The sequence below is a fragment of the Wasmannia auropunctata genome, unplaced genomic scaffold (genome assembly GCF_000956235.1).
Source record: "Wasmannia auropunctata unplaced genomic scaffold, wasmannia.A_1.0 LD336101.1, whole genome shotgun sequence".
Classification (NCBI taxonomy): Eukaryota; Metazoa; Arthropoda; class Insecta; order Hymenoptera; family Formicidae; genus Wasmannia; species Wasmannia auropunctata.
In genome coordinates, this window is record NW_012026789.1 from 5,385,600 (window position 1) to 5,405,459 (window position 19,860).

The window sequence follows — 19,860 nt, forward strand, 5'->3', positions numbered from 1 at the left end:
TAACTGGAAAGAAAAATCCCATCGCCGCTTGGCCTTCACTCGTTCGCCGGGTTCGCGGATCGCATACCGCTACGCCCGATGCTTTGTCCGCTTGCTCCTTCCGTTTCCGCGGCATTAATCATGCGCGAGAAGGTACGGTAATTGATTCTCCCAATGGGACACGAGCGGGAAATCGAATTGTTGCAAAACCACGGGGTGTCATTACGGTAATTTAATTGTAATATAGCCGCATTGTTGTCGTGATATGGATATGTGAGATATGTCGCGATCACGAGAGACAATGGCGACGATGATGATAACGATGATGGCGATGGTGAATGTAGCCAATATGTGCGGGCGCGACACGCGACGGTCAACTCTGTCGCTTGGAATAGAGCCGCGAACGTTTCCTTTTCCTTATTTCGTAGTAACATTCACTCGCGGGGAATAACGATAATATAACGCGCGGACACGCTTTCGGGCTATTTTTTTCCTACCGCGAGTTCTAGATTATTATTAAGCGCGATTATCATACGAGATAGAACGAGGTACGAAGCGACGAGCTTCGGCTTGTGCCTGAAGGACAGAAGGCCTGGCTTCGCCGAGTTGAAAGATATCTGTCTCGATGTAAAAGACCGTATATAAAAGAGAATAATTACCGCAGATACCTATTATACACCTCTATAGTCTATTTAATAATATTACTTATTAAATTGTCAATCTCATGTTCACCTTGTTTCATCGTTTTTAAATAGTTAATAAACGTTTTACCAATTTTACTACCGTGGACTGTGCTCTTCCCTATCCCACTTTTTTATTTCTTACTTTCGTAGAAGATATTACGACAAAATTATATTAAAATTATATATATTAATATATAATGACAACGTTAACGACAACATTCGATAAACAAATATTCTGACGTTAAAATAGTAATTTACTTTCATATTTATATACAGAGTGTCTACAAAGTCTGTCTCCCTATCCCTTATCAAAAACTGTTCAAAATTATGAAAAACCGTGTAATACGTGTTCGATTATTTTGAAAGACTCTTTTAAACGTTTTAAAAGTTTTATTTTATTACTTTTTTAAAAGTTTTAAATTTCGCATTTTTCATAATTTTAAATCGTATCTGAAATATAGAGGATGGAGACTTTGTAGATATCCTGTATAAATAATAATATACTTAGTACCATATCTTCAAAATTAATTTTAATTAAAACTTAATTATCATTTCTAATTTTGCATCTGTCATTAATATGCATAAAAGTAAAAATATAAGCTTTGCAATGTTGAAACGTAATTGAAAAAATATATTAAAAAATTGAAGTAATCTTGTTATATTTAATATTTTAGCGACTAGATGACTGGGGTTAGTGAATAGGAATAAGAGTTTCAGTAAAAATACTTGTTTTTATTACATCGATTGGATAACTCGTTATTGTTATTAGCGAAAAAAAAATCACAAATATTTTTTCATTTAGAAAGTTATTCGTCGGGTCGATCGTGACTCGCTTGTAACGACTACGGCAATGACAATAATAACGATTTCCTCTTTACACGAATCACAGTAAGACTCTAATTTGTTCATCAGCTTCAACGTTTGTTTCGAACTAAATCTCTGAAATAAAATATATATTTGTATATATATATATTTATTTATATTTATATATTTGTTCATATCTTTCATATATATATTTATATATAACTTCTGTTTTTCTTTATCCGCATTAAAGCAGCAGCATTAACACATTTAGAAGTTTTTTTTTGAATATATAAATACAAGGGGGGGGGGGGGCAATAGAAGGGAGAGGCATTGTGTGTGAATGTTACACGACTAAGAAAATGTACATCCATCGTTTAACTACTATGTATATATGATACAATAAAAAAGCGCGTAGTCGTAGATGATAATAATAGTAGTAGTAATAGCAGCAGCAGCAGCAGCAGTAGTGATAGTAATAGCTATAGTCGCGGTAGTGATAGTAGCTATAGTAGTAATAGTAATAGTAAATAATATTTCTAGTAGTCACAACGTGACATATGTGTGTATATATATATATATATATATATATGAATACTTAAGTTTATCTCATGTTATACAACGTGACTACCTCGAGGTCGATTAATGCTTTTATATTACACAAATAGTATATACGCTAATATAAACAAGTACCGCGATCTACTTACACTTTAACTACTTAAGAATAAAAGATACAGTACGTACACCACGGTTTTCCTATTATTCCGTCAGAAAAGTAACTCTTCCGCGTTTCGCTCCCCTTTATCTTTATTTCGTTTTTTTTTTCTTCCTTGCTGAAAATATGTCAGTATATACAATCGTCGGTATAATCGTAACCGCGCCCCTATCCGCTCAACATCGTCAGCTAAATAAAAATTATAAGGAGCCGCCCGAGTGCTTGCGCGACATATCGCGTCGTAGTAACATTAATTAATATCACTCAATATTAATTAGATATTAATCAATCATCCCCCGTAACGGGATTTCCTTTCTTCTTTTTTTCAACTAGCTACTGTACACACATACGCACTGATACGCGTCGCTCGCATGAACACACGCATTGGCATACGCATCTGTAGTCGGTACACACCGTCAAGTTATTTTCAAGAATACACGTGGATTTTTCCCTGAGACTGATTATAACGATTGAAAATCTCTGTGCTGCAACATGGCGCCAAAGTAAACGCGTATTACGGCATCCTAAGCATCCTAAGCGAAACCGAACTATTCCGCGCGTCTCTTTTTTTTTCTCTCTCATCTCATGACATCTCTACGCATACGCTAAATATCTCCGTTCGTCCGAAAATCATCAATACAGGAACGAGACGATAAGTACAATTCGATACACACTCTTCCCGAATTGGTTCTGTCCAAATTTAAAATAATTCTTCATACCTTCCTATATAAAATTTGTGTTCCTAAATTGCTTCGATTAAACGCGACATCGCTTTGACGACCGAAATTCGCTGATTTTATTTCTTCTTTATTCCAAAATTTCACATATCGAATCAGTTACAATAGAGAATTTATAATTTTTTATTAAATATATTTTCTCTTTGAATTTGACTCTTTCTTCGATTTTACTATATTTTATTATTACTTAATTTGCATCTTTTTGTATTTTATGAAAAGTTCTTAATTTCAGAAATTTTCTTAGCAAGTATCCGATCGTCGATACGACGCGTTAACATTGTCCTGACATGATCACAAGAACAGAAATAATAATTTGAAGATGAAGTGTAAAAAACGTAGTGTAATAATGTATTATTGCACAGTGAGCGTTTATAAACGGCATTCTTTTGGCCGCTTTAATTCTTCGAAATAATTGCCTATCTTCTCTACACTCCTAGAAATAATCATACACTTAGATCATCAACGAAACAAAGACGTTATTATTTCGTGAATTGCACTTCCCACATTACAAGAATTGAGCCATTGACACCTGCTGAATCTATCTTTTATTCAAATTAAAATTAATTGCTACACACAACGGAAGCTGTATAAAAACGAAGAGCTTCTCGTATAAATTAAAAGTTGATTTCTCTGTGTGTACATGTATACATGTACAATGTACTCACATATACAAATACACATATACAGTTATAATATTAATAATATTCTAATGTACAAATATATGTACATTAGAATATTAAAAACAGCGAAATATTTAAAAATAGAACTAGACAACAGATATGCACCTTTATACGTGTAACGGTGTCTCCTCAATGGATCAAATATTATTTCTGGACTCGATGAATTGAAATTCAACTCGTCTAGCTTTTCAATTTCAAGCACCTTATTTGCAATGATCGATTAACACATTTCATAAATATAACTCGCACGGCATAATGTACAACTCTTCCCTAACATAAGGAAAAACAAGGACTAAACTGTGGTAACATTATCATTCGTGATAGCAATTATGTTACGCTCTCTCTTAATGTCGATTCTTTTTTTACCAAACGACGCGTTCTGTAGTAGCTCAAAAAGAAAGAAAAATTGATATTAACGCACACGGGCGCGCATTTTAATTCCACAAATCTCGGAATGAAGTCTATTAAAAACAGAGAAACTTCTTGAAGCCACGTACGAGATAAAAATATATCTGGTATGACAGCTACGTTTTCTCGCATTCCTAATATAATTATTACTCCCTATTTACGTTAGCGTTATATTTATTATTACTATTCCGAGACTTGGTTCGACGATTCAGAGAAACCCCTACTGTCAAAGATTTCGTTTTCCCGTCGCCTTAATCGCCTAAACAACGCGTGTTTCCCCTTCCTTTCATTTCGCCTAAAAACTTTATGTTAACAAACTTCTGATTATTTACTCAGTCCTTAAGAGAATTAATAAAATATTCTCGTTCTATGGGTATATTACGTATATATATATCCCGTTTCAATACTGCTATATAATGTCACAGGTAGCTGTTTCCCCACTCTTAGCTGCGCATTAAATAGTAGATAATTTTATCTAAAACTACAGTTGCACAGCTGTGCTTCGAAGTTAGGTTTAATTGCGCGTTACGCTCCCGGCAGAATGTCGGCTTATTACCGACTTTCTTTATTTCGATTGACAAATTCATCGCTTGAATGAAGGAACCGATTATGTGCGTATTTCTTATCACTGTAATATCAAACTCCATTTCGTTATGCTCTGTACTATGAGATCGAGAGGAGAAAATCAATTATCAGTGTATCGGTTAGTCTGATTTACCTTCCGAAGCATAAGATAAATCGAGAAGTCAGTCTTTGGACACACGCAAAAGCACCGATCTTCATTGTGTCGATCAGTCTTTCTTAATCTTCAGGGACGAGTTTTCCAAACAGATTCGCATCAGTCATTTAGGATTTTTTCCGTTAAAGGAGCAAGAATCTGTCTTCCTTACTCTTCTTAACACATCATGAAACGGCTATCAAAACGATCTGGCCTTATAACATTAACTTTTAAGCGATAACTCTTAAATCGCTATTATTTTTACAATTTTATTATATCTTAATAAATCATTGACTACCGAGAACCGCTCAGTCCGCAGAATTTTTATTACGAGTTTCTTGTCGCTTTCTTCCCTGTTGCCGCTCGCGTTTCACCGTAGTTTTGCCTTCAGCTTTCTTCTGATGTTCCTTGGCCGGAATCGAAGTCGATGGTTTCGATATCTGGGGAGATGATCGCCCCAGAGACGCCTCTTGTCACCTACCGCTGATCAGCACTTTCTCCACGTTCAGCAGGGACTTCACCTTGTCGTTGTATTTGATAAGAGTCACCTTGGAGCCGCGCATATTGATCCTTTCGCCACCGCTCAACAGGTGACAACAACGTGACTGTTCCAGGAAATCTGCCAGCTTGATATCACGCATGATATCACGATGCGCGATTGCAGGCGGTCCAGAGGGAGCTTTCGGATTGACTTGGCGGAGAAGAGCTTCGCGACTTTTTATCCTCAAAATCGCCATGAGATCTTGAAGCAGCACCCACTTGTCGGGATCGTTGTTCAGGGTGAAGAGAACAGGTAGATTCGTGTCGCTCACTTCCATTTCGATATCATCCAGCTCAACTGACTCTGGATTCTCCAATGGAACATCATCGAGCGGATTGTAGCCCGTCTCTTCTGGATCTAAAAACAAGTCCACGGAAAATTAAATTATTCATCTGGATACATATACGCGCGCGCGTGCGCACACACACACACACACACACAAAATATTCACAAAATTTTTAAAAATTTTATACAAGAACTTATGTCAGCTGACGTACCTAAAATAGAAAATGGACCGGCAAATGACCATGGTACAGTGGTACGACCTTGGATGTCAGCCAGGTGCTGTTCTAGAATGGAATGCGCTTCGGTATCAACAGCTAGCATCAAAGGCGTTTGTCCGGAATAAGTAGCCAACAATGGATCAGCACCGTACGATAACAACAATCGCACAAGCTCTGTAGCACCATTCTCCGCCGCTTCATGAAGTGGCCTGATAATGTGAGAATATATATCACTCTTTATCAATTTATCACGATTTACAACCGCCTACACTCATCAAGTTACTCGCCGATCTAACATTTATCGCAAAAGATTTGACAAAAGTATTACCTGATACCACCGTTAGCGCTTTCGCTGACATTCGCGCCGTAAGCCAGCAAAAGTTTTGCAATCTCCAGATGACCTCTCGAACACGCCTCATGAAGCGGTGTATATCCCGCGTTGTCTTTGGGACCCGGCGCGTTATTGAGTTTCTCCAGACAATAAGCAGTCACGTCCTGCGGCGGAATATAAGCAGATTAGATCGCAATTCGCGGGAGTCGTTGGTTAATTTTGCTGCATGACGTAGCAACGTGATTGTTATCTTACCGTGTAACCGAGACGGGCAGCACGGTGTAATATGGTCTCCCCGACGCCTTTCTTGATAACCCACGTTCTGATCTCAGACTGAATATCGGCTACGCACTCCGGACTTGGTTTGTTACCTTGACTTTGCTGTAATGCAATATCGCGGATGTGGAATATCGCGTTTCGAAGTAATATTGAAAAAATAACGTGCACGTTACAATTTTAAAGAAATCGAATTGAATAAAAAAATATACATAGAAATGTATAATGTATACATACCCTCTTCCTTTCCTTCGGTAATGCCTCGTCTTTTTTTAGCGGTTTCTTCTTCTTGCGAATGTAATCGAATCCAGAACGGAATTTTCGTCGGCCAGGTCGAAGCTTCAACTTCTTTTTGTTACGAAGATCCAAATCATTCTTGTCATCTTCCATCTCGTTATTTTCCTCCTCTCTAGCGCCATTCGTCTCTTCTCGCTCTATCTTAGTCTTGATACGATGTAGTTTCTTATCAGCAAGCGACTTAAGAAGACCCTTTCGCCTCTCGGCAGTTAATAGACGACGTTTTGAGTTCATAATCGCCTTGTGACTTCGTAGTATACCAGCGTTCCTCAAACGGGACACCACTTTTTGCTTCAACGTTCGTACCTTGCCCAACGTATTCTCCGGCGTTTCGTTCTGCGAATCGTCGTCCTGTGACGTGTCGTCGTGATTCTGCATCGGTGGAGCAGACGCGGGCCTATCCTCGCCGAAAACTTCGCGAATAGTCGCCTCCTTCTTCAACACTTTCGTCTCCGTTCTCGTTCTGCTCTTCAATACCAGAGTGGAGAATTCGTTGGGCAACGTATGATTGTTTTTGAACGCGTCGCGGAAATTATTGACCGTCTCTTTGCGGAAGTAACCGAGGAGGACGGAGTTGGTAACTTTAATCGGGTTTCTATTATTCTTCGACGCGATCTTGTTTTTAGAGCTCTTTGTCGATGTCTCGGACGACGGAATCGGTGTGAGACCCGGTGTTGGTAAAAGTTCCGGTTCGTTATTGCTTTTATTAACGTTACTGCTCTTATTACTTTTCAGATTTTGCTTCTTCCTTGAATCCTTCTGACCACCACCACCACCACTACCACCACCTCCAACCTTCTGCGCGAGAACATCAACAATAGAATTGTTTTCCGAACGGAAGTGTTTTATCATGGCTTTCGGGGGACAAGAAACTGTTGTCGATGAGGTCGCCTCCTCGTCGTCAATTTTACTGCCGAGTCCCATGATGCTGAAACTGTAATTAGACTCCATGTCGCTGTCTCTCTTATTACGACTAAGACACACGTCGGAACTGTCCATCGAGACGGACAATGCCGGCGAGCCAGGATCTAAATCTGGCAATGACGTGGACAGTCGGTGGAAACGCGACGGTTTTGACACTGTTATTAATCTGGGTGGCATTCTTAGAGATTTTTTGTACACGTAAACCTCCTCTTCCCAACCGGGCCTGAAATCACTACCGTCACCGAACAACGGTTTCGGTTTCGCTTTTTGGGATGTTCCACCTTTGGGAGGCGACAATTTGGATTCCTTGTCCGTTTTCGCCTTGTGAGGAGTACTGTCCCTCGAACGAAGCTTCATACCTTCGGACGCGTTAGCCTTAGACCGTTTCCTAGCTCGAAGTCTGTCAGCCACTGTGGAACCATGGCCGAATTCGGTACTGACATCGCTCTCCTCGCTCGAGGATTCGCTACCGCTAGAAGATTGAATTTTGATCCTGCCGCCGCGACGAATCCGTCTTTTTCGACATATTACTTCCTCATCACAATCACTATCTTCCTTCTTCGTTTCCTGCCTTGTTCTTTTAATTAACGGCACTTCGTCTGAATCATCGCTCGAGTGTTTGTCATCCTCTTTTCTCAGTCCGGGTTCCGTCTTGATCTTAATGTCCTTGAAAATCAAATTTTTATCATCATTAATAGACGGATCTATCTCCTTTTTAATGTCTTCGGGCTTAATTTGGGAATGCGATGCATTGGTATCCGATTCTTTATCACTATCGTTCGCTGCGTCTTCAAGTTTTGATGTTGCGATAAGGCCCACTTTTTTCTTGCGTCCTCGTTTCTTCACGGAATCGCCCGTGCGTAATTGCTCCATAAACTTATCACAGGTGTTACTCCAAAATGGATCAATGTCGTTGATTTTGTCGTTCTCCTGCAAACAAAGATTACACTCATAAAGTAAAACTATATTGCGAGAAACCCGTAGTAACAAGAACGTTTAAAGGTAGAGAGAAAGAATTTAAAAACATAGTTTATAATATTATATAGTAATAAATACAAAAGATGTGTAGCAGAAATCGTATGCGTATTGTATTATAAATTATAAATATCTATTTGTTTTATTTGTTTCAATATAACGTACATATATTTGCGCGCGCGCGCGCGCGTGCGTGTGTGTGTGTGTGTGTGTGTGTGTGTGTGTGTGTGTGTGTGTGTGTGTGTGTGTGTGTGTGTGTGTGTGTGTGTGTGTGTGTGTGTGTGTGTGTGTGTGTGTGTGTGTGTGTGTGTGTGTGTGTGTGTGTGTGAGTAAGATCTTTATATACATATTAAAAAGTAATGTTAAAAGTAAAAAAGTTTAATAAAAATATAAAGTATTTTTGTTTCATTCTTAAATAAACAAATGATCATTTAAATTTTAACATGTATCTTAATATAAGTAATGAATATATAGATTTTATAAATATATATTTTATAAATATGTATATATCTGTTTTATCGCGCTCTCATTTTTAAATAGCATTAAAATAACTTATTCATGGAAGAGAAAGAACGGTTGATGATATTGATACAAATGAAATCAATTATCGTTAACTAAAAATCTCCGTTTGTAATCTTTGTATCTCACATAAATTAAATAATTCGTTTATATTCTTCATTTTAAATTTCTTTTTATCCATTCCTGTTACCTTTAACTCTATCTTCACGAGATCTGTCGAGGACGCCATATTCATACATACAGCATCGTTGAGAGGTATCGGGGGTTGTACTTTGGACAATTGTTTCCTGTCTCTTCTCATCTCCTCCAAGGTTTGTCGCTCGAGAACTGGCATCTCGCCTTCGGAATCGCTCTCCCGGAAGTCAAAGACCGATGTTTCGGAGGAGCTCCTGGCTCCTCCGCTCGTCCTGGCTGGGACCGTAGACGCGACCGTGGCGGCAACTGGCACGGTCGCCGCTACTGGCATGTTCTCCTCCTCGGTTCTCGAAAACAAACGTCTTCTAGGCGGCAAACAGACCGTCTTTTCGCGCGTTAATTTCGGCGGGCTACCTGCCGACGAGCCAGACTGCGGCGTCGACGTCGAGGCTGCACTATCGATCTCTGTATGCATAATAGAAACATTATATGCAGATCTCAAAAGATAATATTTACACGCAATATGATTGACGTAATTGAATAAACAGTACAATTATTATGTGAAACTATGATCGAATCGGGACGAACAGGGGTCGGTATCGACGTAAAATTATCATTAATAATATCTACTAATAATCGCTAAAGCTATTAGTATCTTTTACGCAAGTTATTACCTCTCGGCGTTGATGACACGTCCTGAGGAAGTACGGAAGATGCTTTCGTTGCAAATTGGCCGGTTCCGACCTAAATAAAAATGAAAATAAATTGTGAGATCGGCATGATCAATGTAAATCAAAAGTTAGGTAGACAATCACGCACTTGTTTCAATTCCGCCTTCGTCCTGATCTTCGCAGCTAAGATAGCGGCAAGACCGTCGTCCTTGTCACGGTGGATTTGGTTCTCGGCGCCACGTGGTCCCGTGAGGGAAGCTTCCTTGCCGGGTAGCGTGGCAGATGCGTTCACTCTCGAGGCATACATGCTACGTGGCACCTCCTGAGTGATCGAGTCTACTGCTCGCGGAACGTGGAACTTGTAATGCGGCGGCGTGTTGCTGTTACGCTCAAACAAACTCGCCGCCGCGAAGGGTGACAGATTGTGCCTGCCGATGCTCTTAGGCTCGACTGGCGCGACGACCTGAGGGAATTTCACAGAAATTATCAGAAACGTCAAATAGACGTCGAGCGTCTGGAGATCAGACAAAGACAGAAATGGCAAGAAATGAATTGGTCTGATGTAAATAATCAAGTGGATTAAACTGCCGTATCTTTTCTTTTTTAGATACAATTCACACTATGAGGGATTTTGACTCTGTGCACAAAGATCGATGATAAATTATCAGTAACAAAAAAAGTCTCGGCAGAAATATCTAAAATCTGCAATTTCTCACCTTATTCTGGTAGCTCTGTTGATTGTGATTGACTAAGATAGGCTGCTGACTATTGAGCTGTTCATCCCTTTGTTGTTTATTCTCCAAGCTATTCCTCAGCAAGCTGAGCACCCTCTTGTCGGCACCAGTGTTGCTAGGTTGATCCATCGGCTGACCGCCAGATACCCCACTCGGGAGACACGTCGTCTTCGGAACTGGCTGGCGATAATTCGGATAGGTCAGTTGCGCACTGCTCAGTTGTTGCGGTAATGGGTGCACACTCGCGGATTTCGTGATCACCGGATGATTATACGACGACGGCGAACTGCGTATGACTTTAGACTCCGGATAGGTCCTTTTATCACAGTATACCGACTGATATCTAGACTCTGCCGAGTAACCGCTGTTGTCGGTTCTCTGATCGTAGGTGCTGGATGTCGTAAGAGCTCCATTCGGCAGAGGAACCGACAAATTCATTTCTTGTCGTTTATGATGTTCGTTGAGCGCATCCGCGGTCGGCAGCTTTGGCTCAACAATTTGTTTTTCAGTACTCGGTACTCGCCAAGCGACTCTAGCCTGCTTGTTAGGGACTATGCCATAAATCGACTCTCCGGCTCTTTTAAATGGCCGTTCACGCTGAGAGAATTGCTGATCAAATTTGACTCTACTGTCCCCTAAGTAGTGCTTGCTGGAGTCGGGCGGGTAATCTTGTGTGGGCAGTGTAGGCTGACCAAGCCGCGAAGATGGATCCATCATCGAGTGATACTTGGAGAACCTCGAGGACACAGAATCATTTGTCTGGAGGTAAGATGAAGACGTCGACGACGACGACGAGGACGATGAAGGTGGCGGTGGTATCGTCAGGCCGTCATACAATGGCGACGTGGGCAGTGGACGCTTCTTGAACGTGGACATATGAGGCAATGGAGAGGTGTTCGTGTGATGGGACGAGGGAGGCTGGGCAGATGGAACGTAAAGCTGCTGCGTAGTGCTTCTGCGAAGAGGATTCTCGTGGTGCGACTGATGACGTAGCGGCGTCGAGGTAAAGTCTGGTAGAAAGTCGACTTTGGGCGCGCACACCGTTTGAGGCGTCGATGCCCGGATGCAGGTTACGGGCATGGAATTTCTTGAACTATTACTCGAAGGCCTATGATCATACGATGACGGGTATGATGGTTGTACCGCTGCCGATTGATGCACGACAGCCGGAGGTGGCATCGGCCTATTCATGTTGTTCCTAGATGAACTCAAACTTGAGCTACTAACATGCTTGTCGGTGTTGATAGTTTCAAGATCATCCTGCGCCGTAGAATCGGCCGACGTCTTAACTGTTTTCACAGACAAGTCCAGAGGAGATTCCCTCTTTCGAACTGCGTTGCTCGGCGATGGAGAACTTGCTATAGTGGCGACCGAGGTCGCTTGACTACCGGATGTCGTTGGGTTCTGGTAAGGATATTCTTTGTAGGCATAGCCCTCGGTCGTTATTCGTGTCGGTGGCTGATGATGATAGGACGACGATCCCGCTGACCGATCCGGCTCGTCGGAAGACTGATACGCGTGGACCGTTGAAACGGAAGACCTCGCGCCACCTGAACCAGTGTGACTAATAGTGGTCACTGTGGTGCTGCTAGTGGAGTTGTTGCTATGATGACTGGGCGCCATCGTGGTGGCATACGATGACGATGGATAGCCTTGTTGGCCGCTGTATCGCGAACCGTACGTCATGTTTGTCACAGTGGTTGTCCTACCGTTCACCGGTATCGAGTGGTTCATAGCCGAGACCGGAGTCATTGAATATTCGGCAACCCTTTGAGGAGGCATCGCTATAGATGAGGGTGGCATCACGACGGACGGGATTTTGTTGGTTGCGTTTGTCAGATGCATTCGTTGTCGTGCCATCGTTTGCGCCGATTTTCCCAACGGTTCACGTCTGTTGGAATGATAGGACGAAAGCGCGGCGATAGGCGGCAGATTATGCGTATTAGTGCTCCTCTGCGCGGGCAATCGATGCGTACCGTAAGGTGTCGTCGTAATGTCAATCGCGCCTCTCTTCGTAGCATCCGCACCGTTATACGTCGCGTGCTTACTGGCATTTTGCTGGTAGGTACCTAGACTATTGCTACCGGGAGTGTTAGAGTATACCGTCTGCGGCGGTACCAGCATACCGTAAGACTGACCGTGAGACCGGTTTGGCTGGGAGTAATAGCTACTGCCCTGAGACTCCGGTTGCGGGTTCTTCTGGAAGGAATGGTACGAAGACTGGGTCGGTGGCGGCGGTGCGTAAGGCAACCCCATCGCCGCGTCACGAACCGCCGCCACGTAATTCGTTTGATAATGCTGCGAGGTGACCGATGACAAATTGTACGAATGTGGTGTCGACCTTGACGAAGCCGACGGCTGCTGCTGCTGCTGTTGCTGCTGCTGCTGCTGCTGCTGTTGTTGCGGCGGCGGCGGAGGCGGCGGTGGATAGGTTGGCGAATGTGGCTGGAAGCTGTTGTGCGGCGAGGGAGTATGATGAGGAGATGGGGATGCGTGCAGGCTGGACACGTGAGGCGACTGCCGCTGCGGCGATGGAGTCGCATGATGCGGCGACGGAGTGGCGTGACGCGGCGACGGCTCGTGATGCGGCGACGGCGTCGTTCCTACGTGATATCCACTTGGAGGTGGTGGCATCTGTTGCTGCTGCGAATGGTTCGCCGCCATGACGGAGGACGATGACGATGGGACGCCGTGCGGTGGCAGCGACATTATACGACCTCCATACGAGGAACCGTGCGAATGTGGCGACGCATTTATACGACTAGGATGATGCTGCTGCTGCTGCTGCTGCTGCTGTTGTAAAGACGATGATTGTTGTTGATGATGATGATGATGATGCTGCTGCTGCTGGTGCTGCTGGTGCTGATGATAGTGTACCGAGGTGGCAGCGGACGGCAGATGCGGTGAAGGAATGTGACCCGGAAGATTCTGCGACTGCGAAGGAATGTGATTGGAGGAGCTTCCTGGTCCAGGCTGACGTGGACTGACCGCCTGTGACGACGAAGAGCAGGCAGCGGTGGAAGAATGCAACCCGTCCGAGCTATGCGACCTATCGCTGACGCTCGAAGCGGAAGCGGCCGGACGATGGGTTTGCTGCTGATACTGACTCGTAGAACGGTAACTTTGAGAGGATGAAGAGGAGGAGCTGGATCCGTACACTATAGCTCCGCCGAGAGGACTTTGAACAAGTGGCACGTTGCTGCCATAAGTACCAGATATTCGTTGCTGTTCCGGCGGACAATGTCCTTGAGTGACGATATTAGACGATGTCGCATTATTCTGTTCTACTGGCGTCGGTCTTGTGCTCGGTTGCTGAACCATGCTCGCAGGCTGCGCTACGCTGGCAGACTGATAAATGGAACTCTGTGAATACGGGGCCGGTGCGCATTTCGTGATATCTGGATGATGGTAACGTGGGTAGTATTGAGTCCTTTGCGCGACGATCGGCTGCGATTGTCTATCGTTATTGGCGGTCTGATAGGTTGAAGCGGAGTGCGATGAGGAAGAGGCGAGCATCTCCGCCGCACTGAAGGACGTCCTGCTGACATTATTAAGTTGTTGGTACACCGGTCCAGGGGAATGTGGCGGTTGGGGCGGTTGCATCTGATGCAAATGCGACGACGAGTTCGCCGTCGAGAGATGAGGTTGGTGATGGTGATGATTGTGATCGTTGGAGGACGAGGTGGTCGACGACGATGACGACGATGACGTTGGCGGCGGTCTCTGCGAGAAATTCGACGACGATGCGACAACAGAGGAGGAGGAGGAGGAGGATTGATAATTTGAGGGTTGCATCTCGGTTAAAGTGACAGTGCCCGAAGAAGAGGAACTGGGCTCCATGGCGGAGCCTTCGTCGCCTGGCCTCGTGTCCGGAACTTCGACCCTGGTCGGTTGCGGCGCATATGGCTCCACGTGCGGGTTCCAGAAACTAGATCCGGCAGCCGCATTTCCACTTTCCACGGACGACGAAGGTCTAACGTCGGCGGGGTAACGATTCGACTCCTGGACATTGCTACTGCTATTACTGCTGCTGCTATTGGCGGAAGTCGAGATTGACTGAGTTGATTGAGTCGGCTGCGACGATGCATCGTGATCGTGCGTCGTCGCCGATGTGGACGAGGCGGGATTCGTGGAGGATGTCGAGTGGAGATTGTGATCCACCGACGTGGCCGCGCCACTACCTGTACTCGGTACGGGCAGTCCCTGGAAGTACTGGCGAGCCCCCTCTAACACGTTCGTGAAGCTCACATCCATGTCACGCCAACTGCTAATCTGCAATAATAAAGCAATTATGGATTGAAAATTCTGCCGAATTAGCATTATTGCGATGTAACCTTGAATATCTGTATAACTATATACATGATAGAAGCTAAATAAGATTATAACTGTCAAAATTTATCTAACGTAATTAATTCTAGAGGCATGTCTTGTCTTCATGCAAAACAACATACTGATAATTATCTATAATGAATTATTTTGATCACTTTAAATTACAGATTGATAAGATAAAATCAATGGTATCTTTTTGTTTTGAAATACGAAATTATTGTTAAAATTGATGGATCAGAAACAAAGTCATTTTTTACGCGGAATTATGATCATATTTAAGAATTATTCACGAGGAGTCATTTTGATTAGGATCGATTGGGCTTTATAACATCAATAAATATCGCATTCATTCTATTCAGAGATCATATATTCAGAATTGGTGATCAGAGACAAAGCCATGTTAAATCATTGAGAAGATTCGTCAACCACGGGAGATTTAGGGTCAGGGTTATGAGATCGCGGAGTTCCCCAAAGTCGAGTCCGAAGGGACACTTCCTCCTTGGGGATTACTGAAATGTTCACACGACGCCGTCGAAGCCGGGGGGTCGGCAGGAGAAGAGAACGAGGCCGAGGCATTAATCTTCATTGTCTTGTATTTGTCTGTTACAAGAGGCAGACACGTACTCTCCTCCCGTCTTCTTCGTCCACGATCTCGACCGGGCAACTTCGATCTCGCATTATTAATCTCTTGGCATTGTGAAAGATAAGATCTTGCGGTAACCTACTGAGTAGCGAAGTTGGCAAGAGAGGTTTATCGGACTATTCAACAATAACACGTGAACACGCGCATCTCCAATTTGAAAATCGACAAGTTCAGAGATTGATAAAGGAGAGACGATAACGTATCGAATCGTACGTCGCCAAGAAGGTCAAAATTAGCTATTTTTTCACGTATAAAGTTTGACTGTTCCTGGCCGTGATGATGCATAATAATTCGCCGTATCGGACAGTCTCTATTATCAAGCTCGTAAAAAAAGTCTTGCCGTTTAACGCATTCCCGTTTTTACTGTAACCGATAATCGCTTTTTGTTTGAAGGGGGGAGGGAGGGAGGGAGGGAGGGGCGACTTTCGAGAGAGGGTGGACTGTATCACGTTTAATACTAGTTCCGACAAGAGTTTCGGTTATCATAATAGAGCCGCGAAACTGCGCGCCGTTATTACCATCACCATCACCGCGAGGCAAATAGCCTCTTCAGCGATCGGTGAGACGTCGAAGACCCCCGTCGTCCTCCATTCGAGGAGTGAACCGCCTGTAATATAGATCGCTATCGATCCGAGGCGGTAGGGGGAGAAAGAGAGAGAGAGAGAGAGAGAGAGAGAGAGAGGGGAAAGGGGAGGGGTGGCGTGTGTGTCGGTGTCGGTGTACACGGGCTCGTTCGCGTCGTGGCTCATTGAGACGTGGAAAAAGGGGGCGCAGAAGTTAGATATCGGAAAGCTGTAAACGTATATAACGCGGGAAGCCGTACGTACTGGGACACGCACCAACACTACCGTAACTTCCACCACCGGCGCTCGAAATAACCGGCGACGGGACGAGACAGCGAAGCACGAATAATCGCGAATAATCGATGCGAGATCGGGTTCCACTCGAGTATCGTTTAACCATGACACTCGAAGCCGACGCACAATCTCGCTCGAACAATTGTTATCATTAAATCGTTGGCTGATAAAAAAAATTAAAGAATCATCCAAGTTTCAAGAAATTACAAACACATGAGAAAGGTAAATTGTAACATTTTTTTGGTGATATAAACAACTTTACTGTTAGTGCAGTTTATCTTTTCACTTTTTATATGTCTTTACGTATCGCATCGCAATATTGCGACATGCACTTTCGTATAATTCAACTTTACATTTTTTTTTTCGTATCAAACGCACAATGAGCATTTATATATTTTCATTGTCATATTATACATATAATATAGATAATTTATAGTTAATTTAATTATCATTCGTAAGTATCCCTTTACAGGATCAGGATAATATTGCGCGTATTTTGCCGCTTCACGACAAACACGTGTTATATAATTCTTGCAATATAATACAGCTAGTACTAAAAACAAGTCGAATTAATCATCCTCGCGGGACACTATCGCGGGTGTCTGGGGAAAGTAAGCGGGACTTCCTAGGCGCGCCGGAATCATGCCCATTGACTATAGTGTCGCGAAGCACGTAACACCAAGCTTCCACGCTTGGTGTAAATGTTAGGTGGGAATCAATATTGCGCACCCTTGCCGAGCAACCTGAGGGACTGTGCTGGTCCGGTCCCCTTGGCGCGCCAGTCAAAGGTCCCCCTCGCCCACCTCCCGTCCCGTCCCGTCCCGTCCCTCCGTCTCGTTTCATTCCGTTCCGTTCTCCATTACATTCTGTCCCGTTACTGGGCACACACTCGTAAGTAATCCCGCTCGTGCGCGCTTACACGTGCAAAGATGAAGAGGAGAACCAGCCGTGTGTTTGTATGTATGTGGGCGGCGGAGGGGCAGTTTGGCTGGAATTCTCACGATTTCAAGCATGGCGAGGCCACTCGATAAGGGGCTACACCGTCGGGTAATAAATATCCGGCGCTAAAGCAGTTGCTCCGACGCGCGCGCGTTTCGGGGGTTCGACCGGAGCGGTTCCGAGGCCGCATTTACGCTCGAGTCGCTTTAAAATGAAGAGTCCGCCCGCCGCCACCGGTCCGATAAGATCCGCGACAAATGGCGCCCGTGATCTTTTTCTCTCTTTTTCTCCCCAACGACGACGCGAGACCGGCGAAATTATGTGGCGCGCGCGCGCGCGGTAAAGCAGCCTATGTAAATATCACGGCCAGCGGCGGGAAATGATCGATCATCAGCGATATCCGCGATCCCGCGCTTAAAATGTTCCTACGGGAATATCATTTATGGTTGACCTAACGCGTGATTCTCGATAATGAACGTACATTCACCGTTCATGAGCACGCATGTTAAATATACGATGATAATTAATTTAAATGATATTACAATTGATTACGAATGCATGCTAATTACGGTATCTATATGATTAATATTACTATTGTACAAACAGAATTATCTGTCTCTGTATCATAAGATCCAAGTTGGAGGCTAATTAGGTACAAGAATGATATATTAAGCATGTGTTGTCACATATGACATATTGTGACAACGAGCTATCTGATCTTTTCCTTCAATAATTCCTAAGTTTTTATCACGTCAAGATATCACGTTCGCGCGGATTTATCAGTCATTACTACGTTCGTCGATTGGCCTCAACGGCAAAGGGAGGAAGCGGATCCGCGCTCGCCCGGATTGCGAGAGTTCGTGAAACGGGGCACCTGAGTCGCGCGGGCACAGAGAATGACGCACAAAGGTCCGGAGTTTGCCGGTGGTTTGCAGGTTGACCGTAGATTCGATGTCGAGATAATCCGCTGGCGCTCGATTAAAAGCCGCGCAGCAGGGCGGAACGAGGCGGAAGTAGGTACGGAGAGGAGAGCCGAGGCCCGAGCAAAAGGAGAGAGAGACGGAGAGTAATGCCTTAAGCCGAGTTAAGCCGCGGCTTAAACGACGGCCACGACACCGCAAGCGCGTCTCTACCTCTCGCTTTAGCCTCCAGCAAGACTAATATAACGAAATCGTTCACGACGTCGCGAACTTGTCTCAATCGGTGCGATTAGTTCGAAACTTGATCTAAATCGTTTCGCTCGTTTCTCCCGAATCCCGAATTTTGTTAGTGTAATCAGAGAGTAAATATAACAGCTAAACATCGTATATTATATCATTCAACTTTTTAATGAAAAAGTTAGAATTAAAAAATTGATATTCGACTGACAAATGCTGTAGAAATAAGATCATGCTCTCACGTTTTGTACATTTTGATAACATTTATGGAAACAAACGAAAAATATACAGCTACCTCATTCCGCGCTAACCGATAAAAATTTTATGGGCGTGGTTCAACTCGCTCCAGGTTTACGATTATGACGCAACGTACGCGTATTATCGCGATAACTTCCGATTCCGTTTACGGGAGAGGGTCTGCGAAATTCCAGGATACGCCAACTCTCGCCATCTCGAGTGGAATTATGACGCCCGACATAGTTAGCCATTCCTTCGCGAATTACTGCCCTTCTCCCTCGAAAGTAAAAAAAAAGAGGAGAAGGTGGACGAGAGAAAAACGAAGATTTATTTCAGAATTAAATACCTCGAACAAATACACTCTCGACTCGCCAGCGATCCCTTTTTTCTTCCGATTCATCCCTTGACCTCGTTTACCCGGATCGTACTTTCCGCCTTCACTGACCCGTTAAGCCGATTTAAAACGCTCCGCCTTTAACCCCCTGGAGAATCGTGTTTTATGTCTCACTCTCGTCTCGCTATCGGCATCGAGAATTTAATCTCTTTATTTCCGGGTTGTGATGTAAATGGAATAACGAGGCAGCTGGTTTTACATCAAACAGATCGAAGCCTTTCATTAAATAATCTGCAATGTTTTTCATCACGGTATTCAAACCCATCATAAATGTCTAGATGTTAACATTTCATTTCTATTAATATAATAAAATCGTTAAATAAAGTAAGCCTTTTTCCCTTTTACATTATGATTTCGTTTTTTAGAGGTCACTCTACTCCTTTTTTATCTACTAATTTTAGAACAAGAAAAGATTCGTAGTTCAATGCCAGAAATTTTTATGACCCGCAAATCTGTCGGCGTCTCGTAACTCTTCACGATTACATCGCTCGGCAACACAAGGCGGATAATGTAACAAAGAATGATTATGTTCCGAGGCTCAGGCGCAGCCGAGTCTCGGTCGAGTATTCAAGCAGCAAGACGTAACGAGGTCAAGGAAGCTAAAGGGGAGCTGCGAGACGTAACTCACAGCGGAGCCGCAAGCGTCATAAGGAAGACCGGAAACAGGAAGCATTATT

The 19,860-nt window shown here is 43.8% G+C and overlaps 1 protein-coding gene across 2 annotated transcripts in view; it reads right to left on the reverse strand.

Annotated features, from left to right (window-relative positions):
- Window positions 1-3,605: 3,605 nt before the first annotated feature.
- LOC105460410 overlaps window positions 3,606-19,860 on the reverse strand; it is a 186,549-nt gene continuing 170,294 nt past the window's right edge. For both annotated transcript variants that reach the window (XM_011706863.1, XM_011706856.1), the window contains 9 exons: window positions 10,610-14,899; window positions 10,042-10,356; window positions 9,897-9,966; window positions 9,278-9,687; window positions 6,610-8,523; window positions 6,352-6,477; window positions 6,094-6,260; window positions 5,760-5,974; window positions 3,606-5,619 (listed from right to left, as the gene is read on the reverse strand). In XM_011706863.1, coding sequence (XP_011705165.1) covers window positions 5,195-5,619; window positions 5,760-5,974; window positions 6,094-6,260; window positions 6,352-6,477; window positions 6,610-8,523; window positions 9,278-9,687; window positions 9,897-9,966; window positions 10,042-10,356; window positions 10,610-14,881 — 7,914 coding nt within the window. In that variant the 5' untranslated portion in view covers window positions 14,882-14,899 and the 3' untranslated portion in view covers window positions 3,606-5,194. The remainder of the gene's footprint in view (window positions 5,620-5,759; window positions 5,975-6,093; window positions 6,261-6,351; window positions 6,478-6,609; window positions 8,524-9,277; window positions 9,688-9,896; window positions 9,967-10,041; window positions 10,357-10,609; window positions 14,900-19,860) is intronic.